General features: G+C 32.2%; 2 protein-coding genes across 2 annotated transcripts in view; both read right to left on the reverse strand.

Annotated features, from left to right (window-relative positions):
• LOC149420133 (glycoprotein-N-acetylgalactosamine 3-beta-galactosyltransferase 1-like) overlaps positions 1 to 8,275 on the reverse strand; it is a 109,912-nt gene extending 101,637 nt beyond the window's left edge. Inside the window, exons 1-2 of the mRNA XM_089636405.1 lie at positions 8,223 to 8,275; positions 7,346 to 7,424 (exon numbers count right to left, since the gene is read on the reverse strand). Of these exons, the coding sequence (XP_089492531.1) occupies positions 7,346 to 7,418 (73 nt within the window). The 5' untranslated portion in view covers positions 7,419 to 7,424; positions 8,223 to 8,275. The remainder of the gene's footprint in view (positions 1 to 7,345; positions 7,425 to 8,222) is intronic.
• Positions 8,276 to 9,953: 1,678 nt separating this feature from the next.
• Positions 9,954 to 17,728, reverse strand: part of LOC149420136 (cytochrome P450 6j1-like) — a 38,902-nt gene continuing 31,127 nt past the window's right edge. Inside the window, exons 4-9 of the mRNA XM_089636406.1 lie at positions 13,039 to 13,226; positions 12,752 to 12,888; positions 12,502 to 12,596; positions 12,273 to 12,396; positions 10,902 to 11,168; positions 9,954 to 10,585 (exon numbers count right to left, since the gene is read on the reverse strand). Coding sequence (XP_089492532.1) covers positions 10,413 to 10,585; positions 10,902 to 11,168; positions 12,273 to 12,396; positions 12,502 to 12,596; positions 12,752 to 12,888; positions 13,039 to 13,226 — 984 coding nt within the window. The 3' untranslated portion in view covers positions 9,954 to 10,412. The remainder of the gene's footprint in view (positions 10,586 to 10,901; positions 11,169 to 12,272; positions 12,397 to 12,501; positions 12,597 to 12,751; positions 12,889 to 13,038; positions 13,227 to 17,728) is intronic.

Genomic DNA, 17,728 nt, shown 5'->3' on the forward strand with positions numbered 1-17,728 from the left:
TGATTCGCATACGAAAAATGTGAATAATCATTATTGTTAAATAAAATATTTCTTTTCTGGTACTGGATTATGTAATACGGGCTTCGTTCGCAGCAACACGCGAGAGTTGCGATGTTGCTTTCAAATTTTGACAAAGGATAAAACAGTGGTGACATGTGGTGAAAATATGTTTAATTAATTTTTTATTAAAAAAAAACGTTACCGGACAGCAAAGTGCACATAACATTTTTTACTCCAAATGTGCTAAGGAATAGCTGGTTAAAGTTTGTCGGGTTAGTGCCGATACACCCTGTATAGTTTAAGCTGCTGCCAGACGCAAAGCTCACATCAAAAGTTAATGTACAGCGCATCATCTTTTCTACCGACACACGACGCTATCAAATATTTCTTCCTATGGTAGGAGAGGGGGTCAGTTGAATTCGAGAGCGGCCGAGGAACATAATTTCATCTGTCAAAGTGGCAACTTTACTTACTGATAGCTTGAGCACGTTTTCGAAATGGATGATACTTGTCGCCTATTGCTGGATCTGTTGGACAGCTCATCCTCAGATGATGATGCTGCCAACTATATAATTATAAATGCTATTTATAAACTTTTTAGATTTTAAACAATCTGCGCGTAAATAGCGCATTTTCACATAACCTGACATAACCTCTCCGTCGAATCAGGAAATTCGCAGTTCGCACGCCGATCGACGAAAGCGACATATAATAAATTATTGTAAAATAAGCTCAAGTCGATTTCCAAAAATGTCGAAGGCAAAGGCGGCAAGGACCAACACCAGGGCAGGGAACGAGAAGAGAGCACGAGAGCTGACGAGAGCAAACCAGATTACCCAGGAAAACAATTGAAAACAATCAACAAACGAACAAACTAGAAGCTTCTCTATGTAGGTATCAGGCCGTCCAACTTTATCAAAAAACCGAATGATATTACCATATAAACATACTGAGTTAAAAATATGATTAATTTTGAAAGGGCGAAAATTTGTTTACTTCAAATTCAAATATTGATTTTTTTTTTTTTTTTTTTTTTTTTTTCTTTATTCATGAAATATTAATGTGTACAGTTTTTACATGCTTTTCGACTACCACACTAGACACACGCCCGTATTATGGTAGTCGAAATTTATATACATAGGTTTATATAATTATATAAATGTAATATTTGATAACTTGTTAATCTAAGTATTTTTTTTTACATGCAATGTATGTGTATAATAGGTGACACTTTTACTGGTTCCCAGTTCAGTAGATTGCTCAAGTGTACATCAACCGTATTTTAAACTGTTGATATTAATGAGATAAAATGAACACAATCAGCAAATAAATAGGTTACTTTACTTGTTAAAATAATGAAAATAAAGTAGAAATTATGAAAATGAACTTGTTGAAATAATGAAATTATATTTATTTTAATTATATTTATATTTTAAATATATGTTAAGTATGTTTGCCAAATAAAGTTTTTTTTATGTTTCTAAATTTACTAGCACACATGACGATATGAGCTAACATAATAAATAAGAAATGCATTATTAGGCTGCTTATGTCATGGCTGTCAAAGGGAACACGGAACTTAGTCGGTAGCTCCGCAATTAAAATGACCCCCTCTCCTTTTTACGGCGGAGAGGGGGACGCATAACTTTTCAAATATCGCGTCGGGAGCGGTTACGTAAAATAAATTCGGTTAGCGAAGTTCAGAACCACACTTATAGCGCGTTATCTTTTTACGTGTGTCGGGTCTGTATGGGATTGTATGGCGAGCGCTATTGTGCTTTATATTATCTGTTGATGTGAGCTTTGCGTGTGGCAGCACCTTTAATCTCATTTCACTTCAGGTATATCTTATTTTTTTTAAAATTATAATTAGGTATTTTAATACATTTGTTGTACAACTTATTTATGAAATAATGTTTCTTTGTTTGTTCCGTACGCCTCCCGACACCATTCATCGGGTTTCGTTGAAAATTTTAAACTTTGTTCTTATTAGTGCCAGGAGTGTTTAGAGAGCGGTTTGAATGATATAAAATGTCGGGGTGCACTAGAGTGAGATACGGAGTAGAATTGAAGTCGACATAATAGTGTAATTGTACCATAGTTGTGGTAAAATGACACATAACTTACGAACTAAGGAAGAGATGTAAGGTGAATGCATGACTTGGAAGTGAATGGTTCAAGAGGTCGAGGACGCCCAAGGAAAACATAGCATAAATACTTATTACAATACAATAATATTTTTTTCACCTAAAAAATGCACCCAGTTGTCAGGTACTATAGAATACAAAACCTTATAACTATACCCAAAACCATTTTTTAATTCCCAAGCGACGCCGGGTACATGACAGTTAATATTATATAAGATGTAAAAAAGTTCAATAAAAAACTATTTTAGTGGCGCTGATCGTCGAATAACGGTTATCAAAATTTTTATGTTATTTTTTTTTTTTTTGATTTTATAAGTACATTTTTGTTTATTTGTTACAATATATGATCAAATATTTCAAGACCCCTCTTCCATAGAAGCATTAGCTTGTGGCTGGAAGAGGAGTGTACATTGTTTTATTACAGTAAGTAAGTAATTAAAAATAAAATGATTTTAAACTTATTTGAAGAATGGAATGTTAAAATATTGAAGAAAATATTAGTGATTTCTAAACGAAAATCTGAAACAGAAAAATCAGAAAAGGAAACGGTCACATCTGGGACTCGAACCCAGGACCCTTGTCTTTCCGTGACAGTGCTCTACCAACTGAGCGAGGGGAATAGGGTCCCATTAGCTCAGTTGGTAGAATCAGAATGATAGTCTTCAATATTTAAATATTACAATTTGAGGTTTTACTCAATAAAGTCATTCCGAAAAATAAAAATGGAATGTTACTTAAGGAAACTAATTGAGATGAGTTATTCTTAAGATTAATTCAATTGGAAACATTTTTATTTTTTGTAAGTTTGTCTTTAAAATATTTTTTCACAGTGTTTATTATTTGGATGTTATCATTAATGTTTCTAATTTCTTCAGGTTATATTTCTTCAGGTAATTTCTTCAAAAAATTCTTGCCCGGTAAGTGTAATAATTTTGTGCAAAAGAAGTGTTTAATTTTGGGCATATAATATATGGTGAGATTTTTAAAAAGCCATCCTTAGCATTGCTATTTTCCGATTATGCAGGTTTTGTTTACACAGCTCCACGACTTGCTCTGGTAAATGCAAAGGTTGCAAAATCATCCGTCATGAGGACTTATGAACTGAGGGTGAATCCCAAGACCTTACCAAGACCCCTTCCTATTGACCCTTCATCCCTCTTAACCAAGCCGGTTGGAGACCTCTGGTTTACTTTCCATACATTTTTTTAATTGTTATTGGATTTAATGTACCAACATTTGAATTTGTAAGATTTATTAGATTATTGTTTTCACTATTTTGATGATTTAAATCTAATGTTTCGAAGGGATTCGGTAGTTTTACTTAGAGCGTTGGGAGAGTTGGAGGTCAGTTGGAGGTAAAAAAGCTAAACATATTTTTTCGTTTCATGTCACATCTAAATATATCAATGCTTATACCACGAATCACTTTACATTTTTAAAATCAACTTATTAGTTGACATTTTGTTTCCTGTAGTCTGATTATTTACTATTATTTGGTTTTCATATTAGCATGTTTATATTGTATTATTGTTTTGTAATAAATGTTTTATTATGTATTTGACGGTACTTGTACCGCAAGTAAATAAAAACATATTGATTAAGACCCGGCATTTTCAATTTCTACCGATTTATAAGCAGTTTCTCGCTAACTCCTTAAGTTTTGAAGTTCCATAAAAAATAAATGTTATTTTTGAAGATTATATCTATACATTTGTTTTGCCGAAACGTTAACTATATGAAATTCCCTCGATAGAAAAAATCGCAAAGTAAGCTCCGAAACTTATTAAAAACACGTTTTGTTCTGTTATTTAATATGTTAATGGAATGAAAAAAATTTAGAGTGTATGTTTAAATGCAAATAAAACTAAAACGAGAGATTTTTTTTCTATTTTAAATGTGTCGTGTTTTATTAAATATTTTCTCAGCAGTCGCTTACGTCTGTTCATTTCAATCGCGTTAAATATTAGCGCGCTCTCTCTAACATTAAGATTTACATAAGACCATTTCAAACATTCGTCAGTCCCCGCGCAGTCGGCAGGCATAGTGGACATGTGTCAGAATTTTTGGCATCTAAAATTACGTGATTTATTGTAAATAATATTTAATTTAAAATATTTGAATACCTTATTTAACGTGAATATTGCATTTATCGGTTAAATAATATTGTTTTTCAAAAATGAGAAATAATTAACAAACATATATGAAATCTCCAAAGGCAGCGGCTTGTGTACAAAAGTATACCGATTCGCCAAAAATTCGTTTGCCACAAGGCGATGGAAGCTGATTGTTCTAAAACTGTGAGATTATTTCTTGAATGAATTCCGCAGTCGTTTTTTGCCACTCTGGAAATATTAGAGTAAAACACGTCAGGTGTTTAACAAATACTGGTTATTCAGACTTTGCCGAACATTTAATTAATACTATCCATACTTTTGATAAAAAAACAGGAGTCAAAATTATACATAAAAATAAAATAGGAATACGCCTTAATAATTTAGAAGAATTAGAAATAGTAGTAGGTTGAGATCAACCGAAACCGGTCGACGTATACAGCAAAATAAAGTGGTTTAAAACAAAAAAAAATATTTTGAATAACATATTTAATTCAAATGTATCTATCACGTATACTTTTATAAAATTTACAAATATCTTTATGAAATTCAATTTTTATTTAAAAAAAGAAAAAAGTGAAGTAAAGCAAAAAATCGAATATTAGAAATTATCCTCAAGGGACAACTCTGTATTACAAAACATATTCAACTTTTTCCAGTTGTTTTTATAATTTTATATTTTATATTATTTTTTAGAATGCGTCCATTTAAAGACATATTTAATGCATTGATAACTGGAAAAACCGAATAAGTTTGTTTTGTATTGGCCATTAAATGATGATGATGTTTTTGTTACGTAACTCCACACAGGATGCAGGTAATTCTGCGTGATTGTACAAGTAAAAAACAAAATGTTAATTTTTCAAAATTCCAACGCTTTGAGGTCGATTTCAGGTAAATAAGTTAATAAACTAAAGGATAAATAGATATTTTTCCATGGAATAATATTGTTCTATAGGAAAAAATTCAATGGATTGGTAACCCTATACGAACTCTATGATAAGTAAAAGTGGTGGGCGTCGCTCATCTACAATTCGAAATGCAGAATGCCGCGTCTTAAGAGGAAGCTACAAGCCAAAAATATGTATATTCTTTGTTTGCCTTATTTTGTGACGAATACACAGGTAGTAAGCATTAAAATCTCTTAAAAATGGAGTCAAGAAACACTCGATTTCATGCGCAAAAGTGGTTTTTATTTATTTTGTATAAAAATTTATAAGTACGCAAAAAATTAATCAAAGGAAACTGTCACAGATAATCTTACCCATAATATGTTATTTTTTAAAAGTTGATTCATTTGTGCATTCATACATTTTTATTGAATAAATACATTTTTTAGTAGCTTACATTTATATTTTATATGGAGTAAATAATTTTTTCATTTGAATTCTCCTCAAGGGGAAAGATAAGAAAAGCATGAATTTATATAAAGCATTTTATTTGGTATTCATAATGTAAACAAATTCGTTATAAAGATTAATTGAAAATCACTATTTAGCATTAATTGAGCTTCGCCTTTAGTCCGAGTTCTGTTGATTTTATTTCCGAGTAGAGCCGATTTTCCGTCAGCACAATATATACGTCGTAATGGGGTAAAATATGGTAGATTGTAGTTCATAATGTTATAATGCAAACATATTAGATAATTCTTTAAAATTATTGTACTGTTTAAATGAATAAATAAATAATTACAAAAAGTCCTTAGGAGGAACCTAGAGTTCAAACCCTGTTGATATAAAAAAGCTTAAAACAATAATTTTTTTTTTAACTATGTAATTATTAATTAATATAATATAAAAAAAGATTTAATTAATTAAATCTGTAATATCCTTAGTTTGAGAATTGTAGGCGTTTTAAGTCCCGCGCGCGTCCAGGTCAAGTAACGTCGCTAGTATTTGTCCACCGAAATAAAAGTTTATTTATCAAGTACCAAATACCTAACGATCGGTGGACTTCTGTCGACCCTTACTACGTATTGCCGTTAAATGCACGGAAAATTTGGAGAGTATGTCCAACTTTTGGTAAAATTAATTTTAGTTTTCAATAATATCAACAGATGTAGCAAACGCAAGAAGTGAAATATCTAAAATTGCTATCTTAGCGACAATCAAAACCCTATGCCCAGTTGTGAAAACTAAAAAGGTGGGTGTTACCCAAATCGCAATTCCAAACAGCATATAATGCTGAGGCTTAATGCAATATTTAAGATTATTATTATAAAAAATACTAATTTCGGTTATGTGTCAGTTCTATAAACTCTGGAACTAGAATTTATGTGACGAAATATTATTTAAATTATTTTCTTCATTATTATTCCGAAGTAGGTAAGTTTGTTTTATTCAACAAGTTTTTTTTAAATAACTCCACATGTCATCTTTGGGGATGCTCTACGGGGAGTCTTTTAAAAGAAAGAATTGTGCGGAAGTTCAGGGAAGGAAAATACTCGTAGTTCGAGGGGTGGCTATAAATCTGAGGGCATCAGTGAAGTGTTGCCAAGTTAGCATATTATATGCTAAATTTGGCATAATACTCCATGTTTAGCATAACTATTATGCTTTTAGCATATATCATATTTATTTGGCTTATTTTTACAGAAACATGAAATAATAAAAACCAATTTTTTAACTAACAAAAATGATATCGATAACTTTGTCGGTCTCCCCACCTCACTTGCACTATGGACAACACTTTTTCGGGCGATAAAGATAAAGATACTTTAGGTAGAAAAACCATCCATTGTAAAAATAGCCCAAGAGTTCCGACTAAATGAACCTACTATTGAAAAACTGGTGTCTCAATGGAGAAACATGGTTTACAAAATGGGAATCCTTGTCTTCCACTGTAGAGTTTTGGAATGAAGTCATGCAATATAAAGATGCAGCTAATAATAACCCCTTAGGTGATTTATGTCAGTTTGCAATGTCTTTTTTAATATTGCCGCATTCAAATGCGGACATTGAACGTGTATTTAGCCAAATGAGTCTGGTCAAAACAAAACTCCCAAATCGTTTGGCGGTGAGAACCCTGAATGCCATTTTGTACGTGAGATTTGGCCTAAAGAGAGCAGGAAAGTTCTGTTATTCTTACACTGTTCCTGACGAAGTACTACGCTGCATTGGGACCAAAGAAAGTTAAGACTCCGTCTCTCAGCCTTCCACATCAGCTGCTGTTAATGAAGAAGAAGAAGATGAAGATATTGATATTTTATTTCACTGATTTTATTTCTAAGTCAAATTTATGTTGGCTTTTTTTTGGCATTTTTTAAAGGAATTTAGCATATTTCTGGCATATTTTTCCCATCACTCTAGCATATTTTGAAGAAGTTGAGTTGGCAACACTGCAACAGTGTATCTAGGAGTGATGGACATATGAATGCATCACTCTCACTGCGGTGCAAAGCGATGGTCGAGAGAGGTCAAAGGGTCTCCCTCAACCGATCTCTACCGATCCGGCCCGCAACGCAATTGTGGGCAGACGCGTCCGCCGCCAAGTCCTAAACGTACCTCACCCCATGAACCGGGGATCCCTGCTAAGTCACCACGAGTCAGTATCAAACCACTTGGGGTGACGTATTACAGAGGTATTGGCTATCCAATAAATGGTTCCCGGGCGGCGGTACCCGAATCGCTTATTGCCGATGATATTGATGACTGTGTGAGTTGTATAATAAAGTATATTTCTGACTACATATTATATAATTATGCTGTAAAACGGATGTACCGAAATGAGTCCTCCTATCTACCACTATAAATATATTCTATAGCTCTATAAGTATAAGTTACAATTGCCCAATAAAGTTTTCATTGATCACACTAATATTTATAAACCCAATAATTCGTTCAATATTAAATCTTAAGACAAACTGCTGAGGCATCATTCTCATAAAATGTACAATACAGAATTAATTATTCCTTAAATTACGAGAGTGTTGAAAATGAAATTAACAATATAAATAGGTACTTACCCCAAAAAAGGGCTTGCATGCGAGCAGGTCTGCACCAAGGAAATCTTGACGAGTTCATGTCTACCACTATACAGATATTTCTGTTTGAGCTGAAATTCCTTGTATTATAAGAGAATTCAATAGTGTTGGCAGGGGCGGTCCGAATTGGCAGTTGATTCAGCTGTGAAGACAATGGTGCAACATACGTCGTCGGAACTTACATCTATTTCACTTTGTTTTGCGTCTCAAAAAATATATATCAATAACAATGGGTTCACCTTTTCTCTATACTTCTATTAATCTGGGTAAAAACCGATTAATTTAGCATACTGTATACAATTATTGTGTGGCCCGTTTAAAACGGTGCATCTCAAAAATAACATATAACTGACTCATTTCTGAAAAATGCGTTTGGTAAAATCATCTTTTGATGTGTAGATTTTACGGATAAAACATATATTTTAAATTAAAAACAGCCGATTTACGTAGGAGCATAAATTTGTCGTACATAAATTAAATGCACAAAAAAGCTGTTTTCACAATTTTTATATATTTTTCACTATGAAAATATTTGTTACTAATTAGATTCTTACACGCACCTTCAACGTTGGTGTGATCGAGCTCGGTTTAAAACCAAACAAACGCAATGGTAATAAGTCAAGTTTTTCACTGTCCTGACCAAAGATATTAAAAGAACGAGATGTGCTATGAGCAGTTCGTACTATGTGAAATTGTTTTGCCCAGTGTCGCCGGTTTTGTTCACCAATACTACTGCACACCTTCGCTTGCGCTAAGGACGTATCGTTTCAGTTGGCACTAATACATAGAACAGATTTCTGTGCGTACACGTCCCGATAGTATTCAAAGTACCCTAATTAGGTAGTACTCCGCCTACGATCCGGCGGCCAACATAGCATATCTCGTTCTTCTCATATCTCGTCCTGACATTACAAGCCGCGTAATATTTACACCTCGTTTTTTTTTAAACTCTGTAAATAGGAAGAAAGTGTGTGCAGAGATGAAGAGATCGTTTTTAAATCAAGAAGTACACGAATTATAATAGACTATTAACAAAAGTTTCATGAAAATTAAGTTTTGTTTATTTTTTTATTCGTAAAATATATTTCAATACAGTTTTTACGTGCTTTTCGACTACCACACTAGACACATGTCCGTATTATTGTAGTCGAAGTGCAAGTAATTAAAAAATAATTTGCAACACCAAATATTTTAATAAATTAATTTTGTATGTTAGCAAAGGATCACAAAAAATGTCTAATTGTAGTAATTTTTCGCAGTGGGTATAAGTTGTGATTGCGTGAGTTATTGATGATGTTTTTACTGCATTAGTGTCGTTGACTTCTACATGGAGGAAAATGAGTATTACTTATTAGTAATCCGGTTAAATTTTCAGTACATTTCTAATATATCGGAACACGTGTTCATCCACCTGCACCATGCCTTGATTATATATAATGACGAAATTTGAAAATATTATGATTTTTATGAACACGTGTTCCGACATCGAGATGATACATTCCTCTTTTACTAAAAGTTTAACAGGAAACAAAACAATACATTCGTTAAGGGCCTGCAATTAGAAATATTTCAAATCAGTAAGTTTTCTCCGCGTACATTATGAGGAAGTGTAGTGTGCCTGGTACGCCTCTTCGGCCTCTTCCATTTTATATTTTGAAAAAAATAGATTTGCCAATGTACTATAAATATATTTATTCAAAAATTTTTGGACAATCTAATTGATGGTTATAAATGAATATATAAATATAGTATGTAGGTACACATTTGAAATTAAGGTAATTATTATTTTTTTTATGATAATCTAAGGTTTATAAGACTAGGTTTTTATGCATAGCACAAAGGATAACAAATTATTATAAGCAATAATTAGTGGGAAATTTAGCACTTACAAAGCCTTTCCTACAAAAATATAGTTGGTTGTTTGCAAGTAGAAAAAAAAATTAAAAAATTAAAATAAAATATAATAAGCAGTAATTGTTAATTGACATATTGAATTATTTGGCGTATTGGAAATAAGCCGACGTGGCTCAGTGGTCCAGAGCATCTGACCGGACATCAGAAGGCACTGGTTCAATTCCCGTTGGCGGCATTCATTTTTACTGAGATATTTTCAATTTGTATTGATATTTCAGGCGACTAATTATTGCTTATAATAATTTGAAAGTAAAGTGATTATGACGTCCTCTTGTGTAAGGTGACTAGAAGTTTTCCAACAGCTCTGAAGACGAAGACATTGGGGTCTGGCAGGATGGGCTTCTTTTGGCCTTCAGGACAGAACCTCACATCGAAATTGCGGATAATGTGCGCCACAGCTACCTTCGTCTGAGCGTTGGCAAGCTTCATACCTGAAACCATTTATTTATTAAATTATTTTCTTTCAGGAATGTTGGGGCGGTAAAAGGTAATGCACGCCAATCTAAAACGTCTTATGGCGTCGACAATCATATCGTACTAAAAAAAACTCCTTTTTAATGGTACAAATACGGTGGTTTGCGAAACGGTACTGATTTATATTAGGGAAAAGCAATAAGCTAGATCAATATTATTTAGATAATGTATTATTTCAAATATGGATAAAATTGAAAAAAACTTCGTTCGTTAGTTATTATGTTAGGTTTAGTTATGTTATTGTGGTCCCGAAATGGATCCCTGGGTGCTTACCGATACAAATTCTAGGTCCTTCTCCAAAAGGCAAGTATGTAAATTTAGTGATTTCGGCCTTGGCTTCCGGTGTGAACCTCTCTGGGTGGAATTTTTCGGGGTCCGGGAAGTACTGCGGGTCTCTGTGCAGCGCGAAGGTTGGGATGGTGACGGTCATGCCCACGGGGACCCTGACGGACTGACCGCCAGACAGGGCAGCCGGGAGATCATACTCCACGCCGCAGATGCGGTTCATGGAAAGCACTGGCGAGTACATCCTGCTTGTTTCTGGAAAGGAAAGCAATTGTTATTTAGATTTCTTTATTTAACGGTTACTGCGTGGCAGTAGTCTAAAAGATCTCCGTGCTTGGCCAGTGATTAGTGATTTCGATCTTAACATTATCGAAGTGCGCGACCGACTTCAATCCACCACACCGCAATATAACCCGAGCTAGTGAGGATAAAAGTGTATAATACTTTGTATTAGACCCGGACGTGGCGCTTTCTATCGCGCACTGTACAAATAGATCTAAAAACAGCTATAATACCTAGCGAGGTCTATATAACAAAACAGCTATAATACCTAGCGAGGTCCAAATAACAAAACAGTTATAATACCTAGCGAGGTCTATATAACAAAACAGCTATAATACCTAGCGAGGTCCAAATAACAAAACAATTATAATACCTAGCGAGGTCTATTTAAAAAAACACCTATAATACCTAGCGAGGTCCAAATAACAAAACAGTTATAATACCTAGCGAGGTCCAAATAACAAAACAGTTATAATACCTAGCGAGGTCTATATAACAAAACAGCTATAATACCTAGCGAGGTCCAAATAACAAAACAGTTATAATACCTAGCGAAGTCTATATAACAAAACAGCTATAATACATAGCGAGGTCCAAATAACAAAACAGTTATAATACCTAGCGAGGTCTATATAACAAAACACCTATAATACCTAGCGAGGTCCAAATAACAAAACAGTTATAATACCTAGCGAGGTCTATATAACAAAACAGTTATAATACCTAGCGAGGTCTATATAACAAAACAGCTATAATACCTAGCGAGGTCCAAATAACAAAACAGTTATAATACCTAGCGAGGTCTATATAACAAAACAGCTATAATACCTAGCGAGGTCCAAATAAAAAAACAGTTGTAATACCTTGCGAGGTCTATATAACAAAACAGCTATAATAACTAGCGAGGTCTATATGATAAAACAGCTATAATACCTAGCGAGGTCTATATAACAAAACAGCTATAATACCTAGCGAGGTCTTTAAAACAAAATAAACAATTTATAACTAGTTTTTAAACATTCAATATAAAAAGTGAGTACAAAGCAAGCAATGACGCAATGTATAAAAAATGCTTACCAGAAAACACCATGTCTAAGTACGGAAGACGAGTGAGATCATCAAATGGAATCATCTCCCCTTTGGGGGCTGCAGCATCAAGCTCGGCTCTTAATTTATTTTGTATTTCAGGATGGGCTGCCAACTACAACAAAAAATATTTTAGGATGATGATTATATAAGATAACAAAATAAAATAAATCTAACAAAGCAATCTTATCCGCACACATTTCCACAGTGAAATTCTAACCTCGAATAGCATAAATCCCAGTACGCCGCTAGAAGTTTCGGTTCCATCAACTAAGAAACCAAAAACTCGACCGGCTAATTCCATGACAGATATCGCTGAAATAAAGCAGTAACTCATATTTACCCAAAACACTATTGTTTTATTTCTATATTCAATAATAGAGTAATAGGTTGTAGTTTGCGATGTATAATGTATGAAAATCAGTAATAAACGAAACGTTTTAGTGCAAACTAACAAGAATAGTACTTACCACGCTTGGAGTCAAGTTCACTGTATTTTTTCATAATTTCATATACATCGTTTTTCAGCAAACTTGTTTCATTTCGACATGTTATAATTTCTTGTGCTATTGCTGTCAGCCTGACTTCGACAGATTTCGAAGTAAACCTATTATAGACATTTGAATAAAACTCAAATATTTCATAGTTAAGCATTTAAGAAACCAAAACTTAACATTATGGGCACACCGGTTATGTAAAATATATTATTATGTTCAAATATATTTTTAAAGACAACGTCCTCCCTCCCTGTTCTTACCTCAGATTGAATAATTTGCTCATCCAAGGCGCCACCGCGAAAGTCAAGTTGATCAACCCATCCCAGAAAGTAGCTAAAAAGATGCTTCGCGTAATTTTTCTAAATTGATTATCTGTATCTTTCCAAGAATTGACTTGCAATCCAAACACTGCTGAAACAATTACGTCTGTGAAAAAATTTGCGGCCATCTGAAAGCAGAATGCGGCGAAATATTAGGTTTTAAGTATTGATGCGACCAAAACATTATTATGCTGGACAAACACGACAGAGACATTCGGCTCCATTTGGATGCGGTCCAAATTAAGAGGACTCAAGCAGAGCCATTCCATGCCTGGACATTTTAATATAATGTCACCATAAGGCGAACATCTTGAACTTGTGAACTAAAATCATAAGTGATACATAAAATAAGATTTTTTTTTCACAAATATTCAACAAAGGTTTATTTAAAATGAAGTGGTAAGAAATAATAAAAACTTTTTTATTTTTATTTTAAGACACTGTTAATCCATTTGTACAACCATCTCATTTCTGAACGTCTGGAAAAGGATTATACAAAAAAGTCGGCTAGATTCATAACCATTCGTCTTCAATGCCTTTTGAATCTTTAAATACAAGAACCCTAGCTAGGAATATCGTACATGTAATTCAGGGTACAGCTAATAACGCGAAGGATATTACGGAACCGGTCGATTGCTTTACTAATTTTATAACTGCTGATATGATTCGTAAGATACTTATACACACAAATTAATAAATTGAGATGAGAAGTGCGAATATATAAAGATAAAACTGCCACTGTTGCTTCTACATGCGAAGAAGAATTGACTGCTTTGCTTGGGTTGCTTTTATTATCAGCTGCAAAAAAAGATAATCACCTCACGAGCTTAGAACTATTTGATCATACTTTCAGTGGAACTCGCTATATATCAGTAATGTCGCGTGAAAGATTTGACTTTTTACTAAACTGCTTGAGATTTGATGATAAATCAACCAGAGATGAACGCAAAGCTCAAAATAAATTCGCGCCTATCAGAGAATGTTGGAAAGTGTTCATTCAGATATGCAGGGATAGTTACAAAGCTGGAAGTTATCTTACCATAGATGAGCAACTGTTGGGCTTCAGAGGCCGGTGTCCATTTAGGATGTATTTTTTTTTTTTTTTTTTGTAATTATTTTTTTTTTTTTAATAATATGTTTACATGGTACATAATTCATTTTACATCTTGTATTTTTTTACTACTCTTCCATTGAAAGCATTTGCTTGTGTATGGAAGGGGAGTGTACATAAATGTTGTTGTTAGTTAGTACTTAAATAATTCTTTTTACATAAATGTATGTTTGCTGTAGTATTTTTTTTGATAGTAGTGAAGGATAATATATTAATTTATTAAATTTAAAAAAGAAAGGAATTTATGGAAAACTAAGGATATTTGTGAGATTAATTAAGTGAGAGTAGTTTTTTTTTTCAGAATATTTTTAAAATGTCTCTTGACAGAGAGCAGTATTCGGGTTTTATCATTAATGCTTCTGATTTCTTCTGGTAGAAGATTGAAAAAAGTTCTTCCCTGGTAAGTATAATGATGTTGTGCAAAAGATGTATTTAGTTTTGGGCATAGAAAAACATGTCTAAGTCGCGTTCTGTTTTCATTTGAAAATTGATATTTATCTTTTTCTTTTATAATTTGGATTAATGAGTTTTTAATATATAGGTCTTCAAATGTAGGTACTTGAAATTCTTCAAACAGGCGTTCTGTTGGGTAGTCAAAGGATTTTTTTAATATAATTTTAATAATTGTTCTTTGTATAATTTCAATTGGAAGAAGGTTACATTTATACGCGGATCCCCAACTAATAATAGCGTATTGTAAAGTGGATTGAACTAAGGCATAGTAAATTAAATATAGATTTTTTATGGACAGAAAGTTTCTAATTCTTAAAAATATATATATTAATTTTCTAATTTTGTTTACTACTTGACATATTTGTTCCTTCCATTTCAGATTTTTATCAATAATTACTCCTAGATATTTAATTTTATTTGTTGTTTTTAGTACTGTTCAGTTTGATTTGCAATAGTTTTGGCTGTGAATTTTAGTATTATTATGTATGAAATTATTTAAATTATTTATTTCAATGTTAAAATTTTTAGGAGTATCATTTGTATGGATTGCAAATGGAATTACAAATGTCTTTTCATTATTAAGTGACAGTAAATTAGTGTCGAAAAAATTCTTGAGCGTGTTGATGTCTTCTATGGCCTTTAATTCTACATTTTCCCAAGTCGTATCACTTATTATTAATACTGTATCATCGGCGTATGACGTAATTTGACCATGTAAGGGTTGAAAAAAAATATCGTTTACATATATAGTAAATAGAATTGGTCCAAGCACTGTACCTTGGGGGATTCCAAAGCTTGTAATCTCTTGATCACTATTAACACGATTGATTTTTACTACTTGAGGACGGTTTTTTAAGTAGTCGGTGATCCATTTAATTGCGTTGCCTTTTATGCCAATATTATTCAATTTTTTTAATAACATCTCATGGGATATGCTATCGAATGCCTTTCTAAGGTCAATAAATATACCCGCACATTTTTTACCTTTATCTAATGATTCGTAAATGTATGAAGTTACGTTAGCAATAGCATCTTGTGTGCTGAGTGATTTTATAAAGCCAAACTGGTTTTTGTGTAATATTTTATTATTATCTAGAAAATTTACCAATTGTTTTTTTACTATTTTTTCAAAGATCTTTCCTATATTAGAAATTAGACATATTGGGCGATAATTCGTTGCTTGATGTGGATCTCCAGATTTGTAAATAGGTGAGATTATTGTGGTTTTGTAGTTCATTGGAAAAATTCCATTTGTTAAACTTAAGTTTATTAAATGAGTGATAGGTTTTATTAAGTGAGGTTTCATAGTTTTTAACATGTGTGTCGTAATAGAATCAAAACCGGGGGACGAACCTCCTTTCATATTTTCTATTATTTTCGAGATTTCACATTCTGTTGTTGTTTCAAACATTGAAAGTATATTACGTTTCTGTATATTTTTATTTTTATGGTTTTCTTGGTTTGAAGGCTTATGAATATTTTTCGCAAGATTTTTCCCAACATTTGCAAAGAAGGAATTAAATATGTTTGCACATTGTTTAGGCTGTATATTGGCATTTATAATTTTTTTATCATGTTCAATGTACTTAATGTTTTGTGTTTTTTTTCTATTTTCTATGGCGAAATTAACAGTTTTCCACATTTGTTTATGGTTATTTTCTGAAGATAATATTTTATTTTTAAAATACTCTTCTTTACTTTTTTTAATATAAGATGTTAATTTATTTTTATATTTTTATAGAAAGTATATGCTTTTTCATCTTGGGGATTTTTTAAAGTTATTTTGTAAAGTTTTTCTTTATTTCTGATAGATATAATAAGTCCTTTGGTAATCCAAGGTTTTAAACATCTTAATTTTGATTTTATGTATGTTGTTATCTCAGTTGTCGAATTTTTAATGTGTTGTGACATAATATTTTCGAAGTTAGTCGAACAAATTTCAGTATCATCACTGTTTAAAACATTATTCCAATCTTCCTTTTTTAATTTTTCAGAGAGAATAGTCATATCTATTGTTGATTTTTTGGTTATTAAATTATGTTTTTTATGTTTAATATTATTATTATACAGAAGTAAGCATGAGTGATGATCAGTTATGTTAGTTTTCCAAACAATTGATTTTATTTTGTGAAGATCTTTAATGTTTACATTTGTCCAAATGTGGTCTAAACAAGATGGAGTATGTTCTTTTATTACCCTAGTATTTTTATTTATGCAAGATATAAAATTTTGTTCAGTCATACAATTGATGTATTCATTTTTGTTATTATTTTCTATTTTTTCATTAATATTAACGTTAAAATCTCCTACGACGAAACAAAGTTTATTTTTTAATTTTAATAATATGTATTTGAGGTCATTAATAAATGTAATAATACTCGAGCCATGCGTTCTATAGATAGCTATTAGATGGTATATGGATTTGCCGAGTTTGAAATGTACTTCGATGCAGTTTACTAAGTGTATTGGATGTTCTATTATGTTAACAATACTAAATTTATTGCTTGCAAATATTATTATTCCCGAATTTTTATTGATGTCTACTTTGGTAGAAATATAGTTGTACTCAGGTAAGTGATAAGGCGGTGACTCAGCGTTCGTAAATGTTTCGGATAACACTATAAAGTCCGGTTTTTTAATTAAATTATTTATTTTTAGAATTAATTCATCTAAATTTTTTTGAATTGAACGGATGTTTATGTGCATAGTAATTATATCATTGATGTTTTTAGAAATAATTTTGTTACACGAATCGGTACATATACATTCATATTCTTGAATTTTAATATTTAAATCTAATTCGTTACTTAAGAAATCATCCATTTAATGCATTTTCGGTTGTATTTTACAAAATTATTTAAAAGATTTTTATTCAATGTCGTAGTTAATTCTTTCTTTGGCTAATTTAAGCATGTAAGATCGGAACTTACATGTTTCGCTGTTTGTTCGGTGGTCTACTTCATTCATTTTACTGTTCAAGGAGTTTATTTCTTTCTTCTTGTTAGCTGAGTTGCAGTTAGCGCATTTGGGTGGCAGTTCCAGGGATTTACACTCGGAGATAGAATG

The sequence above is a fragment of the Hesperophylax consimilis genome, chromosome 10 (genome assembly GCF_061612785.1).
Source record: "Hesperophylax consimilis isolate HC1 chromosome 10, BYU_Hcon_1.0, whole genome shotgun sequence".
Taxonomy (NCBI): Eukaryota; Metazoa; Arthropoda; class Insecta; order Trichoptera; family Limnephilidae; genus Hesperophylax; species Hesperophylax consimilis.